The sequence below is a fragment of the Anguilla rostrata genome, chromosome 17 (assembly GCF_018555375.3).
Source record: "Anguilla rostrata isolate EN2019 chromosome 17, ASM1855537v3, whole genome shotgun sequence".
Lineage (NCBI taxonomy): Eukaryota > Metazoa > Chordata > Actinopteri > Anguilliformes > Anguillidae > Anguilla > Anguilla rostrata.
The window spans coordinates 7,807,496-7,826,893 of record NC_057949.1 but is presented as its reverse complement, the minus strand read 5'-3'; the positions used below and the strand labels follow the sequence as shown (position 1 = coordinate 7,826,893).

At 46.7% G+C, this 19,398-nt stretch overlaps 1 protein-coding gene across 5 annotated transcripts in view; it reads left to right on the top strand.

The window, feature by feature from the left end:
- Window positions 1-5,178: 5,178 nt before the first annotated feature.
- Window positions 5,179-19,398, top strand: part of hdac5 (histone deacetylase 5) — a 66,692-nt gene continuing 52,472 nt past the window's right edge. Inside the window, exons 1-3 of one of the 5 annotated variants that reach the window (XM_064314080.1) lie at window positions 5,324-5,580; window positions 5,962-6,106; window positions 13,799-14,052. In XM_064314080.1, coding sequence (XP_064170150.1) covers window positions 14,031-14,052 — 22 coding nt within the window. In that variant the 5' untranslated portion in view covers window positions 5,324-5,580; window positions 5,962-6,106; window positions 13,799-14,030. Of the gene's footprint in view, window positions 5,268-5,323; window positions 5,581-5,961; window positions 6,107-6,130; window positions 6,152-6,787; window positions 7,207-13,798; window positions 14,053-19,398 lie in introns of those variants that run through there. The other 4 variants (XM_064314082.1, XM_064314079.1, XM_064314081.1 and 1 more) reach the window with 4 other exon arrangements.

Below are 19,398 nucleotides of genomic sequence, written 5' to 3'. Positions count from 1 at the left end.
GCCCTATTGTCTGGGAGCTATTGAACATTGAAAGCGTTAGCCGGCTGCATTTTTTTCCGGTCGGCGGCTTAAAGTCAGGTTGGAAATATTCGTGTAAAATCGCGCGGGGTGGTAGCGCCCGAAGCATAGGCTCTGCTTCTCGGGGCCGCTGTCTGTGAACACTCTAGCAGTGGTTTGATGGTCCTAGGCCCTATTGTCTGGGAGCTATTGAACATTGAAAGCGTTAGCCGGCTGCATTTTTTTCCGGTCGGCGGCTTAAAGTCAGGGTTGGAAATATTCGTGTTAAAATCGCCCGGGGTGGTAGCGCCCGAAGCATAGGCTCTGCTTCTCGGGGCCGCTGTCTGTGAACACTCTAGCAGTGGTTTGATGGTCCTAGGCCCTATTGTCTGGGAGCTATTGAACATTGAAAGCGTTAGCCGGCTGCATTTTTTCCGGTCGGCGGCTTAAAGTCAGGGTTTGGAAATATTCGTGTAAAATCGCGCGGGTGGTAGCGCCCGAACATAGGCTCTGCTTCTCGGGGCCGCTGTCTGTGAACACTCTAGCAGTGGTTTGATGGTCCTAGGCCCTATTGTCTGGGAGCTATTGAACATTGAAAGCGTTAGCCGGCTGCATTTTTTTTCCGGTCGGCGGCTTAAAGTCAGGGTTGGAAATATTCGTGTAAAATCGCGCGGGATCGTAGCGCCCGAAACATAGGCTCTGTTTCTCGGGCCGCTGTCTGTGAACACTCTAGCAGTGGTTTGATGGTCCTAGGCCCTATTGTCTGGGAGCTATTGAACATTGAAAGCGTTAGCCGGCTGCATTTTTTTCCGGTCGGCGGCTTAAAGTCAGGGTTGGAAATATTCGTGTAAAATCGCGCGGGGTTGTAGCGCCCGAAGCATAGGCTCTGCTTCTCGGGGCCGCTGTCTGTGAACACTCTAGCAGTGGTTTGATGGTCCTAGGCCCTATTGTCTGGGAGCTATTGAACATTGAAAGCGTTAGCCGGCTGCATTTTTTTTTCCGGTCGGCGGCTTAAAGTCAGGGTTGGAAATATTCGTGTAAAATCGCGCGGGGTGGTAGCGCCCGAAGCATAGGCTCTGCTTATCGGGGCCGCTGTCTGTGAACACTCTAGCAGTGGTTTGATGGTCCTAGGCCCTATTGTCTGGGAGCTATTGAACATTGAAAGCGTTAGCCGGCTGCATTTTTTTCCGTCGGCGGTTAAGTCAGGGTTGGAAATATTCGTGTAAATCGCGCGGGTGGTAGCGCCCGAAGCATAGGCTCTGCTTCTCGGGCCGCTGTCTGTGAACACTCTAGCAGTGGTTTGATGGTCCTAGGCCCTATTGTCTGGGAGCTATTGAACATTGAAAGCGTTAGCCGGCTGCATTTTTTTCCGGTCGGCGGCTTAAAGTCAGGTTGGAAATATTCGTGTAAAATCGCCGGGGTGTAGCGCCCGAAACATAGGCTCTGCTTCTCGGGGCCGCTGTCTGTGAACACTCTAGCAGTGGTTTGATGGTCCTAGGCCCTATTGTCTGGGAGCTATTGAACATTGAAAGCGTTAGCCGGCTGCATTTTTTTCCGGTCGGCGGCTTAAAGTCAGGGTTGGAAATATTCGTGTAAAATCGCGCGGGGGCTGTCTGTGAACACTCTAGCAGTGGTTTGATGGTCCTAGGCCCTATTGTCTGGGAGCTATTGAACATTGAAAGCGTTAGCCGGCTGCATTTTTTTCCGGTCGGCGGCTTAAAGTCAGGGTTGGAAATATTCGTGTAAATCGCGCGGGGTGGTAGCGCCCGAAGCATAGGCTCTGCTTCTCGGGGCCGCTGTCTGTGAACACTCTAGCAGTGGTTTGATGGTCCTAGGCCCTATTGTCTGGGAGCTATTGAACATTGAAAGCGTTAGCCGGCTGCATTTTTTTTCCGGTCGGCGGCTTAAAGTCAGGGTTGGAAATATTCGTGTAAAATCGCGCGGGGTGGTAGCGCCCGAAGCATAGGCTCTGCTTATCGGGGCCGCTGTCTGTGAACACTCTAGCAGTGGTTTGATGGTCCTAGGCCCTATTGTCTGGGAGCTATTGAACATTGAAAGCGTTAGCCGGCTGCATTTTTTTCCGGTCGGCGGCTTAAAGTCAGGATTGGAAATATTCGTGTAAAATCGCGCGGGGTGGTAGCGCTCGAAACATTGGCTCTGCTTCTCGGGGCCGCTGTCTGTGAACACTCTAGCAGTGGTTTGATGGTCCTAGGCCCTATTGTCTGGGAGCTATTGAACATTGAAAGCGTTAGCCGGCTGCATTTTTTTCCGGTCGGCGGCTTAAAGTCAGGGTTGGAAATATTCGTGTAAAATCGCCGGGGTCGTAGCGCCCGAAGCATAGGCTCTGCTTCTCGGGGCCGCTGTCTGTGAACACTCTAGCAGTGGTTTGATGGTCCTAGGCCCTATTGTCTGGGAGCTATTGAACATTGAAAGCGTTAGCCGGCTGCATTTTTTTCCGGTCGGCGCGCTTAAAGTCAGGTTGGAAATATTCGTGTAAATCGCGCGGGGTGGTAGCGCCCGAACATAGGCTCTGCTTATCGGGGCCGCTGTCTGTGAACACTCTAGCAGTGGTTTGATGGTCCTAGGCCCTATTGTCTGGGAGCTATTGAACATTGAAAGCGTTAGCCGGCTGCATTTTTTTCCGGTCGGCGGCTTAAAGTCAGGGTTGTAAATATTCGTGTAAAATCGCGCGGGGTGGTAGCGCCCGAAGCATAGGCTCTGCTTCTCGGGGCCGCTGTCTGTGAACACTCTAGCAGTGGTTTGATGGTCCTAGGCCCTATTGTCTGGGAGCTATTGAACATTGAAAGCGTTAGCCGGCTGCATTTTTTTCCGTCGGCGGCTTAAAGTCAGGGTTGGAAATATTCGTGTAAAATCGCGCGGGGGTGGTAGCGCCCGAAGCATAGGCTCTGCTTCTCGGGGCCGCTGTCTGTGAACACTCTAGCAGTGGTTTGATGGTCCTAGGCCCTATTGTCTGGGAGCTATTGAACATTGAAAGCGTTAGCCGGCTGCATTTTTTTCCGGTCGGCGGCTTAAAGTCAGGGTTGGAAATATTCGTGTAAAATCGCGCGGGGTGTAGCGCCCGAAACATAGGCTCTGCTTCTCGGGGCCGCTGTCTGTGAACACTCTAGCAGTGGTTTGATGGTCCTAGGCCCTATTGTCTGGGAGCTATTGAACATTGAAAGCGTTAGCCGGCTGCATTTTTTTCCGATCGGCGGCTTAAAGTCAGGGTTGGAAATATTCGTGTAAAATCGCGCGGGTGGTAGCGCCCGAAGCATAGGCTCTGCTTCTCGGGGCCGCTGTCTGTGAACACTCTAGCAGTGGTTTTATGGTCCTAGGCCCTATTGTCTGGGAGCTATTGAACATTGAAAGCGTTAGCCGGCTGCATTTTTTTCCGGTCGGCGGCTAAAAGTAGGGGTTGGAAATATTCGTGTAAAATCGCACGGGGTCGTAGCGCCCGAAACATAGGCTCTGTTTATCGGGGCCGCTGTCTGTGAACACTCTAGCAGTGGTTTGATGGTCCTAGGCCCTATTGTCTGGGAGCTATTGAACATTGAAAGCGTTAGCCGGCTGCATTTTTTTCCGTCGCGGCTTAAAGTCAGGTTGGAAATATTCGTGTAAAATCGCGGGGTGGTAGCGCCCGAACATAGGCTCTGCTTCTCGGGCCGCTGTCTGTGAACACTCTAGCAGTGGTTTGATGGTCCTAGGCCCTATTGTCTGGGAGCTATTGAACTTGAAAGCGTTAGCCGGCTGCATTTTTTTCCGGTCGGCGGCTTAAAGTCAGGTTTGGAAATATTCGTGTAAAATCGCACGGGATCGTAGCGCCCGAAGCATAGGCTCTGCTTTTCGGGGCCGCTGTCTGTGAACACTCTAGCAGTGGTTTGATGGTCCTAGGCCCTATTGTCTGGGAGCTATTGAACATTGAAAGCGTTAGCCGGCTGCATTTTTTTCCGGTCGGCGGCTTAAAGTCAGGTTGGAAATATTCGTGTAAATCGCGCGGGGTGGTAGCGCCGAAAATGGCTCTGCTTTCGGGGCCGCTGTCTGTGAACACTCTAGCAGTGGTTTGATGGTCCTAGGCCTATTGTCTGGGAGCTATTGAACTTGAAAGCGTTTAGCCGGCTGCATTTTTTCGTCGGCGGCTTAAAGTCAGGTTGGAAATATTCGTGTAAAATCGCGGTGTGGTAGCGCCCGAAGCATAGGCTCTGCTTTCGGGCCGCTGTCTGTGAACACTCTAGCAGTGGTTTGATGGTCCTAGGCCCTATTGTCTGGGAGCTATTGAACATTGAAAGCGTTAGCGGCTGCATTTTTTTCCGTCGCGGCTTAAAGTCAGGGTTGAAATATTCGTGTAAAATCGCGCGGGTGGTAGCGCCCGAAACATGGCTCTGCTTCTCGGGGCCGCTGTCTGTGAACACTCTAGCAGTGGTTTGATGGTCCTAGGGCCTATTGTCTGGGAGCTATTGAACATTGAAGCGTTAGCCCCCCCCCCCCCCCCCCCCCCCCCCCCCCGGGGGGGGGGGGGGGGGGGGGGGGGGGGGGGGGGGGGGGGGGCTATTGACCTTGAAAGCGTTAGCCGGCTGCATTTTTTCCTCCGGCGGCTAAAGTCAGGGTTGGAAATATTCGTGTAAAATCGCGCGGGTGGTAGCGCCCGAACATAGGCTCTGCTTTCGGGGCCGCTGTCTGTGAACACTCTAGCAGTGGTTTGATGGTCCTAGGCCTATTGTCTGGGAGCTATTGAACATTGAAGCGTTAGCCGGCTGCATTTTTTTCCGTCGGCGGCTTAAAGTCAGGTTGGAAATATTTGTGTAAAATCGCCCGGGGTGGCAACGCCCGAAGCATAGGCTCTGCGTCTCGGGGCCGCTGTCTGTGAACCCTTTAGCAGTGGTTTGATCGTCCTAAGTCCTATTATCTGGGAGCTATTGAAGTTTGAAAGCGTTTGTCATCTGTATTTTTTTTTTTTCAAATATCAGTTCAAATTCATAATTGGAAATATTTGTATAAAATTGCATGAGGTACAAATGCACAAAACATAGGCTGTGCATCCTGTGGCCATTGTTTGTGTAATGTTACTTGCATTCACTCTGTTTAATTGTTTCTAGCACCTTCTATAGGCCCTCATGTGAATGTCACTTATTCCTGTTATTATATGACCATCTTAAAATAGCAGGCTATTCTATTTGAAAATCATAGCAGCGCGGACATAATGGAAGAAGCGCTCGAGCTCTGTCTAAACAGCAACTGAAGCGGGGAAAAGCCGACCGCGCGTGCTATGTCAGGTCTGTCACCATGGCAAGTGGTGTCTGTCAGGTCTGCCCGATTGTTAAGGTTATCTGTCCAACTGTATATTATTACTTAGTGGTCGTATGGTGTATTTTTAGCACGCAAAGATTATCACGTGACCAGGACGAAGAAGTGACGTCTTTAATGTTGTTGTTAGTGGAGGAGCTGCAGATATGGAGGAAAGAGAGTTGTGATGGGAAATTTATATCTGAATTTCAGGAAATAATAATTAAGCAATACAACTAAAAGATCATCCGTGGAAGGACCCTGGGCCGTGGGTTGAAAAGCGTAGACAGCTCAGGCTATAAGGTAAGGGAGCGTGTAGCTTGTTCGCTTAGCTAGTTAACGTAGCTAGTCATCTGTAGTTGTTTGCTAGCTATAAGGTTATAATTCCTTTATTTATCACTCCGATATTTACTGACGCTGTCACAGATGTTTGCTAACTATTGCGGTATCTAGATAAAAGTTGCAATGAAATGCACGTAGCTGTTCACTGGTATCTTGGTCTTCCTGTTTGAAGTAGGCAGCCGAAAGCATGCAGTAACATTAGGGTTATTTTCACAGTCTTCTTAACCAGTCGGTGCACAAAAACGGAGTGAATGAGTCAGATAAAATATTATCAAAAAACGTTAATGTACTTTAAAAAGTGATTTTCAAAAATACAACATGATTTCCTTTTGGTTTAAATAGCGGCAGCCATTGTCTCCTTATGAAGCCGGATTCTCCTTGCACTTACAGCAAGACATTCGGAACATCGCAAGGTTATTTGGAGAATGAAGCAGGGTTTTCTTTTTACCGAGACATCACGTCCCACCGCGCCGAAAAGCTGAGAAGGGTAACGTTAGCTGTGCTCGGACTTATGTCACGTTTAGCTAGCGAGGTTGGTGCTATACAGTAATTGCGATTTTACACTAAGTTACATCATCGTGACTGTGCGATGGCGTTAACTAAACTGGCTAACTGGTAAACTTTCATTTTGAGGTGTTTTTTGTTTTTCGTAACCAGCTAAGCTTGTTAGAAATTATTTAGAATTTGGTGCCTACGTAAAAATATTGACATTTTTGGAAAACACGCATTGATGGGAGAGGAGAGATAATTACTGTAATTTACTCTAAGTACCATTGGGGCTTCTGGCTCCATGGTAACCCAGTAGTAATGCTACTAATGGTTATTTTTGTAACGTTTGGAAATCTGTAGCCTAACAGAGTGACTTAGAATGTTCTGATGCATGTATTTATGTATTTTTCAAACCATAACTGTGCCGTGTGGGTTTCTGGTACCTCCATGTCCACCTACCAACGGCTAACATTTAATGCGTTGCATTTAAATGTTTTCTTGTTGTTACCACAGTGTGTTTAAAGGTTTTGTTGTCGTTTTTAGAGCGTATGACTCTTGTATTTGGTTGATCATTTTTAACTTTAAAATCACACGTCCTGTGACTCGTAAGCTTTATTCATTAAGCTCTGTTTTGCAATTGACTGGATGGCCATAATCGTTTTCTCTCTCTGAGTATTTAATGGTAAATCCAGCTAATTTATTTATTTTCAGAAATTGACAAGGCCTCATATCCTCCACAATAGACATCTCAAAAATATGATTTAAACCACAAAGAACAATTGTTGCTTAAGAGCCATCATGACAGTAAATAAGCCTGTTTTGTCTTCCTGATCCAAGTGAGACAAAAAAGAAAAGACAAAAACAAGCGAAATGCAATGAAATGGAAGATTTCCAAATCACGGTAATCCATTTGCCCTGTTTAATTGGATTTCCTTTTGGGTTGCGGTACAGCTGGAGCAGGAATTGCTCTTTGAGGTGAAGTCTGCTGTTTGCCAGACCCATTTCTTCCAACTGTGACTTTCTGCAGAACGGTTCTTGCCCTGCAGTAAACAATGATGACATGAAGGACTCCTCTCTCTAAGTCTTCAACCTCTAAAGGTGCTTAAAGCTGCCAGCAAAAGGCATTATAGATGTGAACTTTATTTTCTTTGTGCATGAAATGTTGTATACATTCATAACTACATATCAGCTAGTCATTCTGTCATTAGGTTTTACATCAGACTGTAGCAAATAATTGAGTAGCCAAATATAGCCTGTGTGCATTATATCTGTGTATTCAGTTTGAAATCAAAACTGAAACTATTTTTGCAACATCCAAGGTCCAGCTTAGCTTAAAATGTATTTTCTGCAACAATGTATTGCGGATCAGTCTGCTCAAGTTCATTGCAAAAGTGTTAATCTCAGGTATGGCATCCTGTAAAGGAAAGAATGCGTAGTCCATGCTTCCCACGTATGGACTGCCGCTTGTAGCATTGCAGGTTGACACACAAATGATCAGTCTGGTTCTGTTATTTTGGTTTGCACCATACTACAGCAGATCGCTTTTGGTCTCTGAGTTGAAATTTTAAGACATGGCATAGTTTGTGCCTCAGTTGGACCTCTTTAGTTCTCAGAATGATAGCCTCCTCTGCTTGTGTGTGAAAGGCGGGGCTAAGGAACGGTGATTGACAGCGGCCGTGTAGCCTGGCCATCAAAGTCAATAAGTTGAAGGTTCAAGACCAAGAGCCTTGCCCTTGCATTCTTGATTAGGGTACTGAATCCACATTGCTTCAGTAATCCATGGGTAGAATGAAAAAATGTGAGCAGCATACGATAATCTTTCCAGGCCATTGCTGTAAATGAGCATGTGTGCTCAGTCAGCCTCCTCTGTATAAATAAAGGTTCAATTGAAATTAAAAATTAAACTTGCTGTGTGAATAACGAAGGCAGTGCAGCCTAAATAAGTTCATATCCCTTTGCTTTGCGGAAGGATTGCTGGGGTCAGTGCGACACTTTGGAAGTACTGGCAAAGATGAGGGATGTCAATCTTTCTGTGTGTCTGACAGCATGCTCTCGCTTCTCAGTTGAATTTCTGTGATATGATACAGTTGTTTTTTGTTTTTTTTTCTCGACGGTTCTGCGGAAGAAACTGACAAGTGCTGTTAAAGGTGTAGAAGGTGTAGAAGTTAGGCATAGAAGGTGTAGAAGTTGAGTGAACAAGGTTTAGAAGTCAAGTGTAGAAGGTGTAGAAGTTAGGCACAGAAGTTGTAGAAGTTGAGTGTAGAAGGTTTAGAAGTCAGGTGTAGAAGTTGGGTTTAGAAGGTGTAGAAGTTGGGTGTGGGAGGTGTAGAAGTTGGCTTATTGCTTCTCTGTACATTAAAGCCCAGAAGAGATTTCATTTTCAGACTCGTTCCCAAAGCCTGCCCATCCTCTCACTAGAAAAGGCTCATTGCGAATCCTTCTAATAACATTTTGAATTAAATGCTATTTTAAATTGAATTAATCTTGTGGGTTCCCTCAGTCGTATTTTGTAAGCTCATTGGCCTTCTGTTTGGTTTTTTGGTTTTTATTGTTATCCTTTTGATCAGTTGTTGTTTGAATTAGCCTACTTTTTTCCCCTTTGGCATTGATTGGTATTGTTTGCATGCACACCAGTGACCTTTGTGTTAGCTCTTTCAAAGGAAGAAGTACATCTGCAGTAAAAAAGTGATAAGGCACCATGCAGCTTGCCAGAGCTTCTGTGTTATTATTATTATACACATTATTTCTGTGTGAGACTGTGTAAGCAAGACTGGCTCTTACGTGAATCAGGGAGTGATGCGACGGTCTTTAAAAATGCTTTAAAACCGCTATTGAAATAATAAAAGAAGTATTTCAGTGCCTAATGTAACTTTGTTTAATTGCTATGAGAGGTGAAGGTAAACAGGATTGGTTTCAGAACTTAGGGTAATTTCCATTTTTCTGTAAATTGAGGGTTTGGTTCAGGGGTGTCAAAATAAATTCCCAGGGGGTTGCAGTGTCTGGAGATTTTTAGGTTTCCTTTCAGTCAGCTGCCAATTAAGGCCTTGAGAACAAGGTGTGTGGATTCTTTAGCCAATCAGGGACTTAAATGTCAGGTCCACTGGTGCCAAAAACACCTTAAAAATCAGCAGACTCTCTGGCCCTCCAGGTCTGGAGTTTGACACCTTTTGCCAACTTGATGGAGCACAACTGTCTATATGACAGCCTATTGTGGGCCTGATTAAAACACTGACAACCACTTGGTTCCTTTGGAAAACAGGGCTGTTTAGTGGAATAGGATGTGTCTTTACTTGAAAATCTTGTAACAATGAGAGATCTTTCACAAATGACCCAAAATGCAGAATGAGGCTGTCCACTGGACACTAGGGTAAATCCTAAAAAATTTTTTTTTATGATTTGCTTCAGAAGATCTAGAGAAGGGTCCAGGAAAGACAGTCTAACATGCCTTTGCGTAATTGCATATTGTAATGTCCGCCTGGACTGGGGTTGCTTGTAGAAGAAGCGCATGCTCTTTTTAGTATCACGGCTTCAGATCCGTACTGCTTTGTACCGGTCCTCACAGAAACGCAGACATTTAAGCCACCATCAGCTGCTTGTAGTTTTGCTTAGTTCTCTTTTTTTACTTGCATTTGCAGACTTTGCAGTGCCGTTCAGGTGTTTGCTTTCTTTGTGTTCGTGTGGAAGCAGCAGCTATTTTGGTGGAGATTTTCACTGTGGGGGATGGATGAGAGTGTCATAGCTCCCCTCCTCCTAATTCTGATTCCCAGGTGTTTGAGAATGAGGCTATTCATGCACAGTGTATAATCGCAGCCTGCGCATCCTAATTTTCCTGTTTTGAGGAGAACGTTTGTGAATCTAAATCCAGTAATCCTCAGATCAGGAGTGTGAAATCTTACCCGAAAAGGGCCAACGTGGGTGCAGGTTTTTGTTGTACCCCAGCACTAAGACACCTGATTTGACCAAGTAACTAATTATGGCCTTCAGTCAAGACCTTGATAAGTAGAATCAGGTGTCTTAGCGCTGGGCTAGAACAAAAACCTGCACCCACAGCGGCCCTTTTTGGATAGGATTGGACACCCCTGCCTTAGATGTTGTTTGTGCTGTTTGTTTGAGGGCTCTGCACAGAAGCTCACCCTAGTCTGCTCAGAACAAGTGCAAAGAGATCAAAACCACACCAAATGTTGGCTCTTTAAAGAAGTGATGGGGGGGTGTGGCCAGGTTGCCGGGGAGACGGCGCCGTCTCTCCTTCAGAGCTGCCGCGGATGGGACCCGAGCTGCTGCATGCGGCAGAAGACTCGCGACTTTGCAGGTACGAGCCGCCGTCGTCTGGCGACTGCGACCCAGCCTCCGTGCTCGACCTCGTCCCTGGGCGCGCTTCCCAATGATGCGTCTGAAGCCGAGGCTGGGAGCCTCGTCAGCCTCCTGAGCATTGACAAACGCGACGGGAAAGGGGAAGAGCCGATAAACCTGCACAGAAAAACAGAGTTGGAGGTTCTTGTGGTACGGCTGCACTGGTGGCCGGCTCCACGAGCGCAGGTGCGAGAGGTGAAGTTGTTAATGTCGGTCTGCTTGTTGTGTATTGCTTAATTAGCAGAGCATCTCGATGGGTAGATGGAAGTCTTTTTTTAAGGAGGGTTAAGAAGTGACCGTGGGCAGGCCCGGGATTATTCTCTGCGCGGAGGCTGTTATTTTCAGCCTGTTCTCCCCTCCCGCTGGGATTTCTCTGGGCGCAAGGTCAGCAGGCCTCCAGGCCAATCTTTACCGCTGCTTTCGCTATTTTAATGTGCGCACGCACGTCATCGGGATAACGCGTCCAGAACGGTCCGCCCGCAAATAGCCGGCAGTTTTAGGAAGCAGACCTTTCTAAGCGGCCCGCTTCCGTGACACCCGACAGCCCGACATGCTGCGGTGACACACTTCTCCCCCAGGCTTGCTGTGTGCGTGAGCGCTGCCCAGCGTGGTCTGGCTGGCTGGCCCTGTCTGTACCCCGGCTGGCTGTGCCCTGGCTGTGCCCCGGCTGTGCCCCAGCTAGCTGTACCCCGGCTGGCTATGCCCCGGCCGGTCGGGCCCTGTTAGTGGTAGGCTTATTGGAATCGAGAGGCTGTGTGCTGGAAGACCTCCATGCTGGTCCGATTCCCTGACCCAAAGCCGCAACTGCCGGCTGGCATCTTATCTCCCCTGTCAGAGGGGCATGTTGTTCTGGATGACCTCAGCGAATGAGCGAGAATCCCAGGAAGGTTGGTGGATTTTCATGTGAGCAGGTCCAGGGTCAGGGTGTTCCTGTGATACACTTCCCCCTGTCTAAGGGCATTAAATCCTCATCCCAGCTCTGGGGTTGATTCAGAGGTGCCAGCGTGGGACGGCAGCTGTAGCTCATGCTGTCCCCCTGACAGGCACCCTAACCCGAACCCCAACGCCCTGACGGGGGCACCGGACAGCCATATGGGAGTCTTCCACGATTCACGCGAGCGTGTATCATGTGACCCGAGACATGCGTGTTCTCTCCCGCAGTTTGGGCAGTTTTTTTGTTTTTTTGCCTTTCCAGATGCTTCTCTGGACAAATTCAGCTTTTCATCGTAACGTTGCCTTTCAAATAAAGGCAAATGTTACCTTTTTTCCCAGCAGCTTGGCTCTAGTTGCTTGCTTGACTGATGAGCTCGAATAAGCTTTGTAAAGAATAGCCTTTATCACTCAATTCATTGTCAGTCAAAGTTAAGTACAAATGAGGATTGAATCCAGTCTGGAGTCATAATTATTTAGTGCTTATTAGTATGCAGTGAAAGTAGACACCATGGTCAGAATTGTCCTATTCAGCAGGTGAAAGTACATCATTAGCCTTGAGTTTCTCACTCTGTCCAGCAGGGGGTGCCATAAGGTTAGCTGTTTCTAGAACAGGCAGTAAGTAATGCCTAAAATGCAGGGACAGTTTTATCCCACATTTCTCTGTGTAGCAGAGCTGGACAGGAACGCCGGTGGGAGCTGAATTTCCACACACAAAGAGCTCTGGCATCGACACCCAGGGAGCCACAATTTTAACCCAGAACTGTGTGGTTCAGTTCATCGCAACGTACGCATTAGGCTGCGTTCACACCGCAGCCAAGTCCGGTTTGTTCAATCTTAATGGGCTGTCTGTCCACACTGTTATTTGATACTGACTTGGTGAACAATCTCCTGACCTCATTTGTAAATATTATATTTGGGTGACTCTTCTCCAACTGGAACGGTTTTTACTGATGGTCTATATTGGAAAACGGTTCTTGAGAACAAGACCAGAGATGGGACAGAAATTAATTTCAGGGTTTTGGGAGGATATAGGAACAAAATGGAAAAAGACAAAATGCAGGAAAGGAATGCCAAATTAAAGTGAATTAAAAGAAAGTTTATAAATATGTGTTTTTAAGTTGTGAAGTAGAAATTGTCCAATGTTCTCTGGTAAAGATTTCCATAATTTACGGGCCCACAGAGAGAAATCAATTTGCAGTAATGCTGAGAAAATCCTTATCTATAGACCTGTGTTGGAAGGCAAGGAATCAAATATCAAATATGTATTATGGGCTAAACCGCGTAATGCAGTTGTTCCCAACCCTGTTCCTGGAGATCTACAGTCCTGTAGGTTTTCATTTAAACCCTAATTTGTCAGCTCAATGAGATCTCTAGCTGTTGAAGGAGGTGTGCTTTGTTAGGGTTGGAGTGAAAACCTACCCCCCTACCCACCTCCAGAAGCAGTACACACACACACACACACGCATGCACACACATGCATGGCCAGAAACATACACACTCACCTGTCCTTACACACACACATTTACATACATTACGTACACAAAAGCACATCCAGAGACTAACCCTGGAGCTTAGACCCTGTAATCACCGTTGTGAGTTTGCTATTAAATTTTCCACGTTCACGCTGAAATCATACACTGGCATTATTACATAAATCTTTCAGCTTGCCAGGTGCTTACAAGCTTAGGGAAATGCTGTTATGAGCACCTACAACAAGCCGTCCGTCTGCCAGGTCTGAGAATGTTCGCCAAGCTAGCGCTTCTTGTCGAGTTTTACTTCCTGTCGAAAAGGGTCGTCAGCAACCAGTGAAAAGGGACCACCATTGTATTATTATTATTAATTGTGTACGTTCGTACACGGCCGACTGCTACTAAATGTCACCGTCTGGACCACTCTAGCGGTAAGCCTCAGAGAGTGGCATTAAATGGCGGTAACAAAAGCGTTCTTCGCCGCCTTGTGAAATTGAGCATGTTGGTGGCGGTGAGAAGCGCATGCAGACCTGAGCGTGCTCAGAGCTTGGCGAGGGCAAGGCCGTAGTGCATTTGCTGCGTGTTCCAGCGTTGCTGGTTTTTTGTAACAAGGGAGCGTCTCTGGCCTTGTGTCCACTGTGAATATTTCATGACCCCCCCCCCATCTCTTATTCTGCTTGAGGGACCTCACAGTCCTGTCTTGAAGAGCTCCTGCCGTTTTGTGTGATGCAAGACAAGAGGGGCCCATCTCTTGAGGCCTCTTCCCTGTCTGGGTGTGTCTGTGTCTGTGCATTTGTGTGTGTGTGTGTATGTGCACATGCACACGCATTTGTTCATGTGTATAACGTAAGGGGAGTGCCTTGGCTATAAGATTCCAAGTCTCTTTTACAAACTTTGGTTGCTAATTCCACCTCCCCTTTCCTTTGTAACTGTTGCAGTGGGACCGTCCCAACAGCACCCTCGCCCCCTCCCAGCTTTGTGAAAACATGGCGGACACAGACGACCCCCTTTAGAGCCAGCGGCCCTTCACCCAGCCTCCTTCTCATGTAAACATCTCCACACACCACCTTTTTCAGCTGTCTGCCAGGCTCGTCTCTCACTACAACCTGTCACACCTTTTTTGGGGCGACAAGGACCGAAGACAGTTCACGTCCCGCTGAGCCTCAGTCCATGAACTCTCCCAACACCCCAGGTAAGGCTGTCCGCATGTTCCAATCCCCACCCCTCCCCCTCTGTGGAACGCTGTTTGTATTTCACAAGAGTTCACTTTCTGTCCTTTAAAAAAATGAATTTAAGTTTTAGTATGTTCGTGTGTATGTTTAATGTATGTGTGATGAAGGATTTTTGATATTTACAGAGGTTCCTGGTGACTTGCTGACTTGCAGACAGTGGTTGTTACAGACATTGAGGGGGTCTATGGTTTAAAGCAAGATAATACATTTTAAGTAGCTACAAACTACAAAGCAGCTTGTATGGTGATCTAATGCTACATTGCACACAAACAGTATCAAACTGAACTGTCAAAACTGAAATTATATTTAAGACCCCAGAAATCCACAGCCCCTTTTAACTCAGAAATGCAAACAGTAACTTTAACTTAAAAGGGTAGTTTTTCAAACTTTTGCCTAATTTCAAAACACTTTCAAAAAGGACGTTTACCTTAAATATGCTCTGCAATTGATTTGACTGGTATCCTCGATTTCCATTGGTTTACATCACCAGGGAGAACTGGTGGAAATGTTAGCCTAGCCACCTGAGACAAATTGAAACCTGTTGCCCCCGCTAGAATTTTCTAAATTAAATGCGCGATAAACTACATTCTAACTTCAACCTATGCTGGTTGTAAATGTGAGCGCTTGTAATGTCTTATCTGTCGTCTTCAGGGCGATTCGTTTTTTAAACTACGAGCTCTGGGTGTTCGTAAGCAGCTAATATTCCATTATTTTCTGTCTAGGTCCGTGTGTAGCCTACATAATATTTTTAATATTTTTTTCTGGATCAAATGCTGCATCCGTTGTCAAGTTGCTCACCCCTGTGTGGTTCAAACATGACAGCCTGCTGAGTTCTGTGGCTCTTGCGAAGATGATGGAAATCCCTTTCTCTGAGTACCAACTTTTTTCCCCTATATCTTTTGGAGGCTAATAAATACTTTTCCACATGTGTAGTATCTTCGTCTGCACTGGTTAACTGCGGGCGGCTGACGTCGCTTAAGATTGCTCGCCGGTTGATTGGACCGTGGAGTGTCTCGTCCGCGCGCTCCGCAAATAACCCTCATCCGCCTCCGCTGCAGTTTTCCGCATTGCCTTACCTCATTAATTTTCGGTACATCCATTCACGGCAAATTGCTGCTATTTTTCCCCTGCCGCACTTTTCTGTCTGCTTATGCAAACTGTTCGTCACTGGACAGCTCGTTTTCCACAGCTGTCTGTGCGCGTTTAAAAACCAGCGCGACGACATGTAGGGATGGAGCAGAGCTAATTTCCGTGGCGGGAAACTGCTCACGTGCAAACACCCCTGGATATGGTACGGCGGCTTAATTATTAACCAGATTCGCCCTCGCCCAGAGCAAAGGCTCTTATTTCAAAGTAAGGCAAAAAAAGTATGAAAAACGTCCGCCATGTCAAAGTTGCTAGGAATTGGCTTAGCTGTCGCTCACATGTAAAGCACAGTAAGCTCTTAAAATCTCTTAAAACCCAACCAATTCGAAAAATGTTTGTACAGTAGGCTACACAGCAGCCTGGCTAACTAGGTGCTTGGTGCAATGGAAAGCCTCTCAGTTTTACAATCCACAGAAGTTGGTCTACAAGGTGTGTGGCATTTAGTTCATTTAACCTGCCAGGTTAGATTGATTGTGAACCCTCTTGTAATTTCTGTGAGCTGCTGGTCATTGTTTTTTGTAACAAAGCCATCCGTGTCACATAGCTTCAGGTTAGCCTTCCATTTCATATAACTGTTATTGCTTACTGGATCAAGACCTGGTTTGATTTACAGTCAGGGCATTGCCTGCTTTGTCTTTTATTAACAGCCTTCAAACAGTGCATTTTACTCTTTCGTGTGTCTTTTACTCATTTCATTTGTGTGCTGTGTGTTATATTTCTAACTTTTATTTTGTATTTTAAAAGTCAATATTTTGGTCTTTAGTATTATATCTGAGAGTAACTGAGAGTAACTAAAAGCTGGTAAGTTTTCACTCTTATTATGTCTTTGACATTGTATGGCTTTGGCCTCTCTGATAAGGCCTCTGTGATTGTTTGTTGTGGAGTGAGAAGCGCTGTCATTTCCCTTGGTCTTGAGCTATGCGTGCATTTCATTTAGCAGGTGCATTTCTGCACAGTGACGAATGAGACTACTCAGGTGAGTGAAAGGACAGGTGAGGCCCATGCCTGAATCTACATGCAGGAGAGCGTTTTTTCCTTTGAGAACTCCCTCTGTTTCCATGGTGCTTTTTGTAATGCCGGATCCCTGCCGTTATATTGGGGTCAGAAGTGGAGGCGGGGCCTTGACGGACAGCGTGTGTGTGCGTGTGCGTGTGTGGGTTTGTGTGTTTGGATGCATGTGTGTGCGTGTGTGTGTGTGTGCGCGTGCATGTGTGTGCGCGTGTGCGTGCATGCCTGTGTGTATGTGAGGAAAATAAAAGCTTGCCTGCAAGTGTGTCGTCGCGGTTCTCTTTCTCTGATGGGGATGGTCCAACTTTTGCGCCTAAATGATTTGCGAGAGAGGAGATGAGACGGCTTAGACTCAGTCTCTGGCTTTCTCCCTGTTCATCTGCAGTCTTGGGCTGCTGGGATTTTCTCCCATTGAGAAGTGAGCGCTGCCTTTGAAGCCGTGGAGAAGGTTTAGCGCCTGCCTGTCTGCCCGGCGGGGTCCCTGTCACGGACCTGGCGCATAACACCCACCTCCCCCGCACCCCCTCCCGTCCCATCAACCCCGCCCCCCTAGTTCCTTCTCCAGGTGACTGACATGATCCTAGAATATTTATTTTTGAAAAAAAAAGAAAGAAAGAACACACTTATCTGCCGGGGCAGAAAATTACAAGTGGGGTTGAGCAGAGAGTGAGTCATCGCTATGTTCTATTTGAGGAAAGAGCATTTCTCACAGCTCTCTTAAATGTGTATGTGTATGTTTCTGTGTGTGTGTGTGCATGTGTGTATCCTATATGTGTGTGTGCACATACATGTGTACGCACGTGTGTGTGTGTGCTTGCATGCGTTTCTGTGTACACAAATTGTGTTGACAAAATGTGTGTGTGTATGCGTGCATGTGCGTTAGTGTTTGTATGTATGCTCAGATAATGTATGTGTGTGCATGGAATGTGTGTTCACTTGTGTATGATTAAATATACATGTGAATGTGTGCAGATCTGCGTGTGTTTGTACATTTGTGTGTTGTGTAAACTTGTGTGTGCTGCATTACAACAGGAAAGACAGAAATGTATATCTGTGCCTTTATTTCAAATGATCTCACACCTTTGCTGTGAGGATTTGCATGCTTTAATTACTCTCTGGGATGTGATACCGTTAGCGAGCCACGCTCAGCGCGGCAGTGGCGAGGTGGGTCTCGCAGCGAAGCGCGGGTCTCAGACACGCCGGAGAACGATTCGCTCACCGCCTCGGGTCAGGGCCTGGTCCTCGGGGGAAAACGAGCACAGACGCGCCAATCCGCAGTCTGAGTCACAGTGATGTCACCTTTCCAGAGGCGCAAACGAGGAAAACTCATTCCAGTGCCTTTTTCTTAATGCCGTAATGATTAGAATGGTTCTCTGGTGCCTCAACCCTTCGAAGAGCGAAGTTTTTTTTTTTTTTTTAAATTCCTGAGTCGGTGTTTTTGGACTCCATTGCTTTCAGTTACCAGTAGTGCTTGTTTCAGCAGCATTAGAATGTTCATTTAAGAACATTCTAATCATGTATTTTTGATGTCACACCTTGAAGGGCTAAAGGCCCGTGGAGCTGCGACTTCATCATCGACTCCTCATTACGCATCAGTGGAAGTGCTACGTAGTGGTCTTGGGGCTGTGGGCCAACATTGAATATGGCGAGACGGCGCTGAGAGCTCTTAAAACCCAGTTGTGCACACGGTACACGTTTGACTGAGGTTCAGGCGTCCTCACGCGGGAACGCCCCGTGCCTGCCGGTGACTCACCGGTCCTCTCCAAACGCGTCGCCATGGAGACGGCCCTCTGGCCGAGCCAAGGCGTTACGTCATCGTCAGAGGGGCAGCGTTACCCAGCGGCTCGAACGGCGCCACCCAGCAGAAGAAACAAAGAGCCACGGTTAGCAAGGAAACGAGAAGGCACAGTCGGCATAGCGATGCCCGCTTGGCGTCTTCATCCAGTTCGTGGACGATTAGCATCTCGTGACACGTACACCTCAAGGTCTGGAAGAAAACTCCAGTGCTGTCAAAATGGCTGAACATTAATTGTCCCCAAACCTATTGGCTAAATCTCTCTAGTGCAGTTAATGCTAAAAAAGTTGGAAAATGCTTTTTTTTAAAAACCTTTTAAAAAAATCGGTTATCTGTGAATCATCGTCTCTTGAACTAAGCCCTTTTCCCATCTACCGGCTCAGCATTTTTCTTAAACGAGACAAAACGATGAAACCTCACTAACTCTAACGGGCAAGTTAAGACTGCCATTTTTCAGTCTCTGCATAGAAATATTGAATAGCTATTAACTACTAATGGCTTCTCTTGGGTGTGGACTTTGCGGGAGTTTTTATGGGGTAAAGACTCAATCTCTCAGCAATGTGGTAATTGCATTAGCTCCCACTGAGCCAGTGAAAGTAGACACGTACAGAGCACCGTGAAATGCTGTTCGTAAACCACACACTCTAAAGCTAATTAACGTCTGCTTCCTGCTTGGTGTAGATAAGTTTTAGTCAATACCTGCACCCTCCCTTGTCATTGGTTAAACCTGTTGACCAGCTTTGAAGGCAGTTGCCTGGTCAAATTTCACAGCCATGCAAACTATGGTATTCTGTGTTGTGGGTCAAAAATGGGGGAAAAAAACCTTTTCCTAAAGTTTTCATTGAGTGCTTGTACCTATAACTAAGCTTTTGTGGTGAAGTTTGGGGTTCATAGGACAAAACACGGTGGAACATTAGAACTGTACTGCGTGTGCTTTCAGTCAAACCTAATTTCACCTGGAGACATGTTAAATATTTGTTTGTGTTGTGTTTGTGGACAGGTTCGGTCATGGTTCCAGAACACAAGGCGCTTGACTGATTGGCCCAGTCATCTATCTATGATGTCACGCAGGATTCTAGAATTATCTGCTTGGAACTGTAAGCTAGAAAAAGTATGGACCAAGTCACTTTGATGTCACCCATCGAATCTTTGTGGGCTTGGTTAATACCATTTTGAAGCCCAGAAGTGTGTGTTGTGCAAATTGGAGCTCGAAACTGCACAGTAGGGAAAAGGGAGACCCTTATATGGGCATAAAGTCCAGTTGTCCACTAGTAAGCGCGTGAGATACTGCCTCGGCAGTGATGCAGACTGATTCGTCCCTAATTCATCAACAAAATATTCCAGTCTTGTCCAGTTA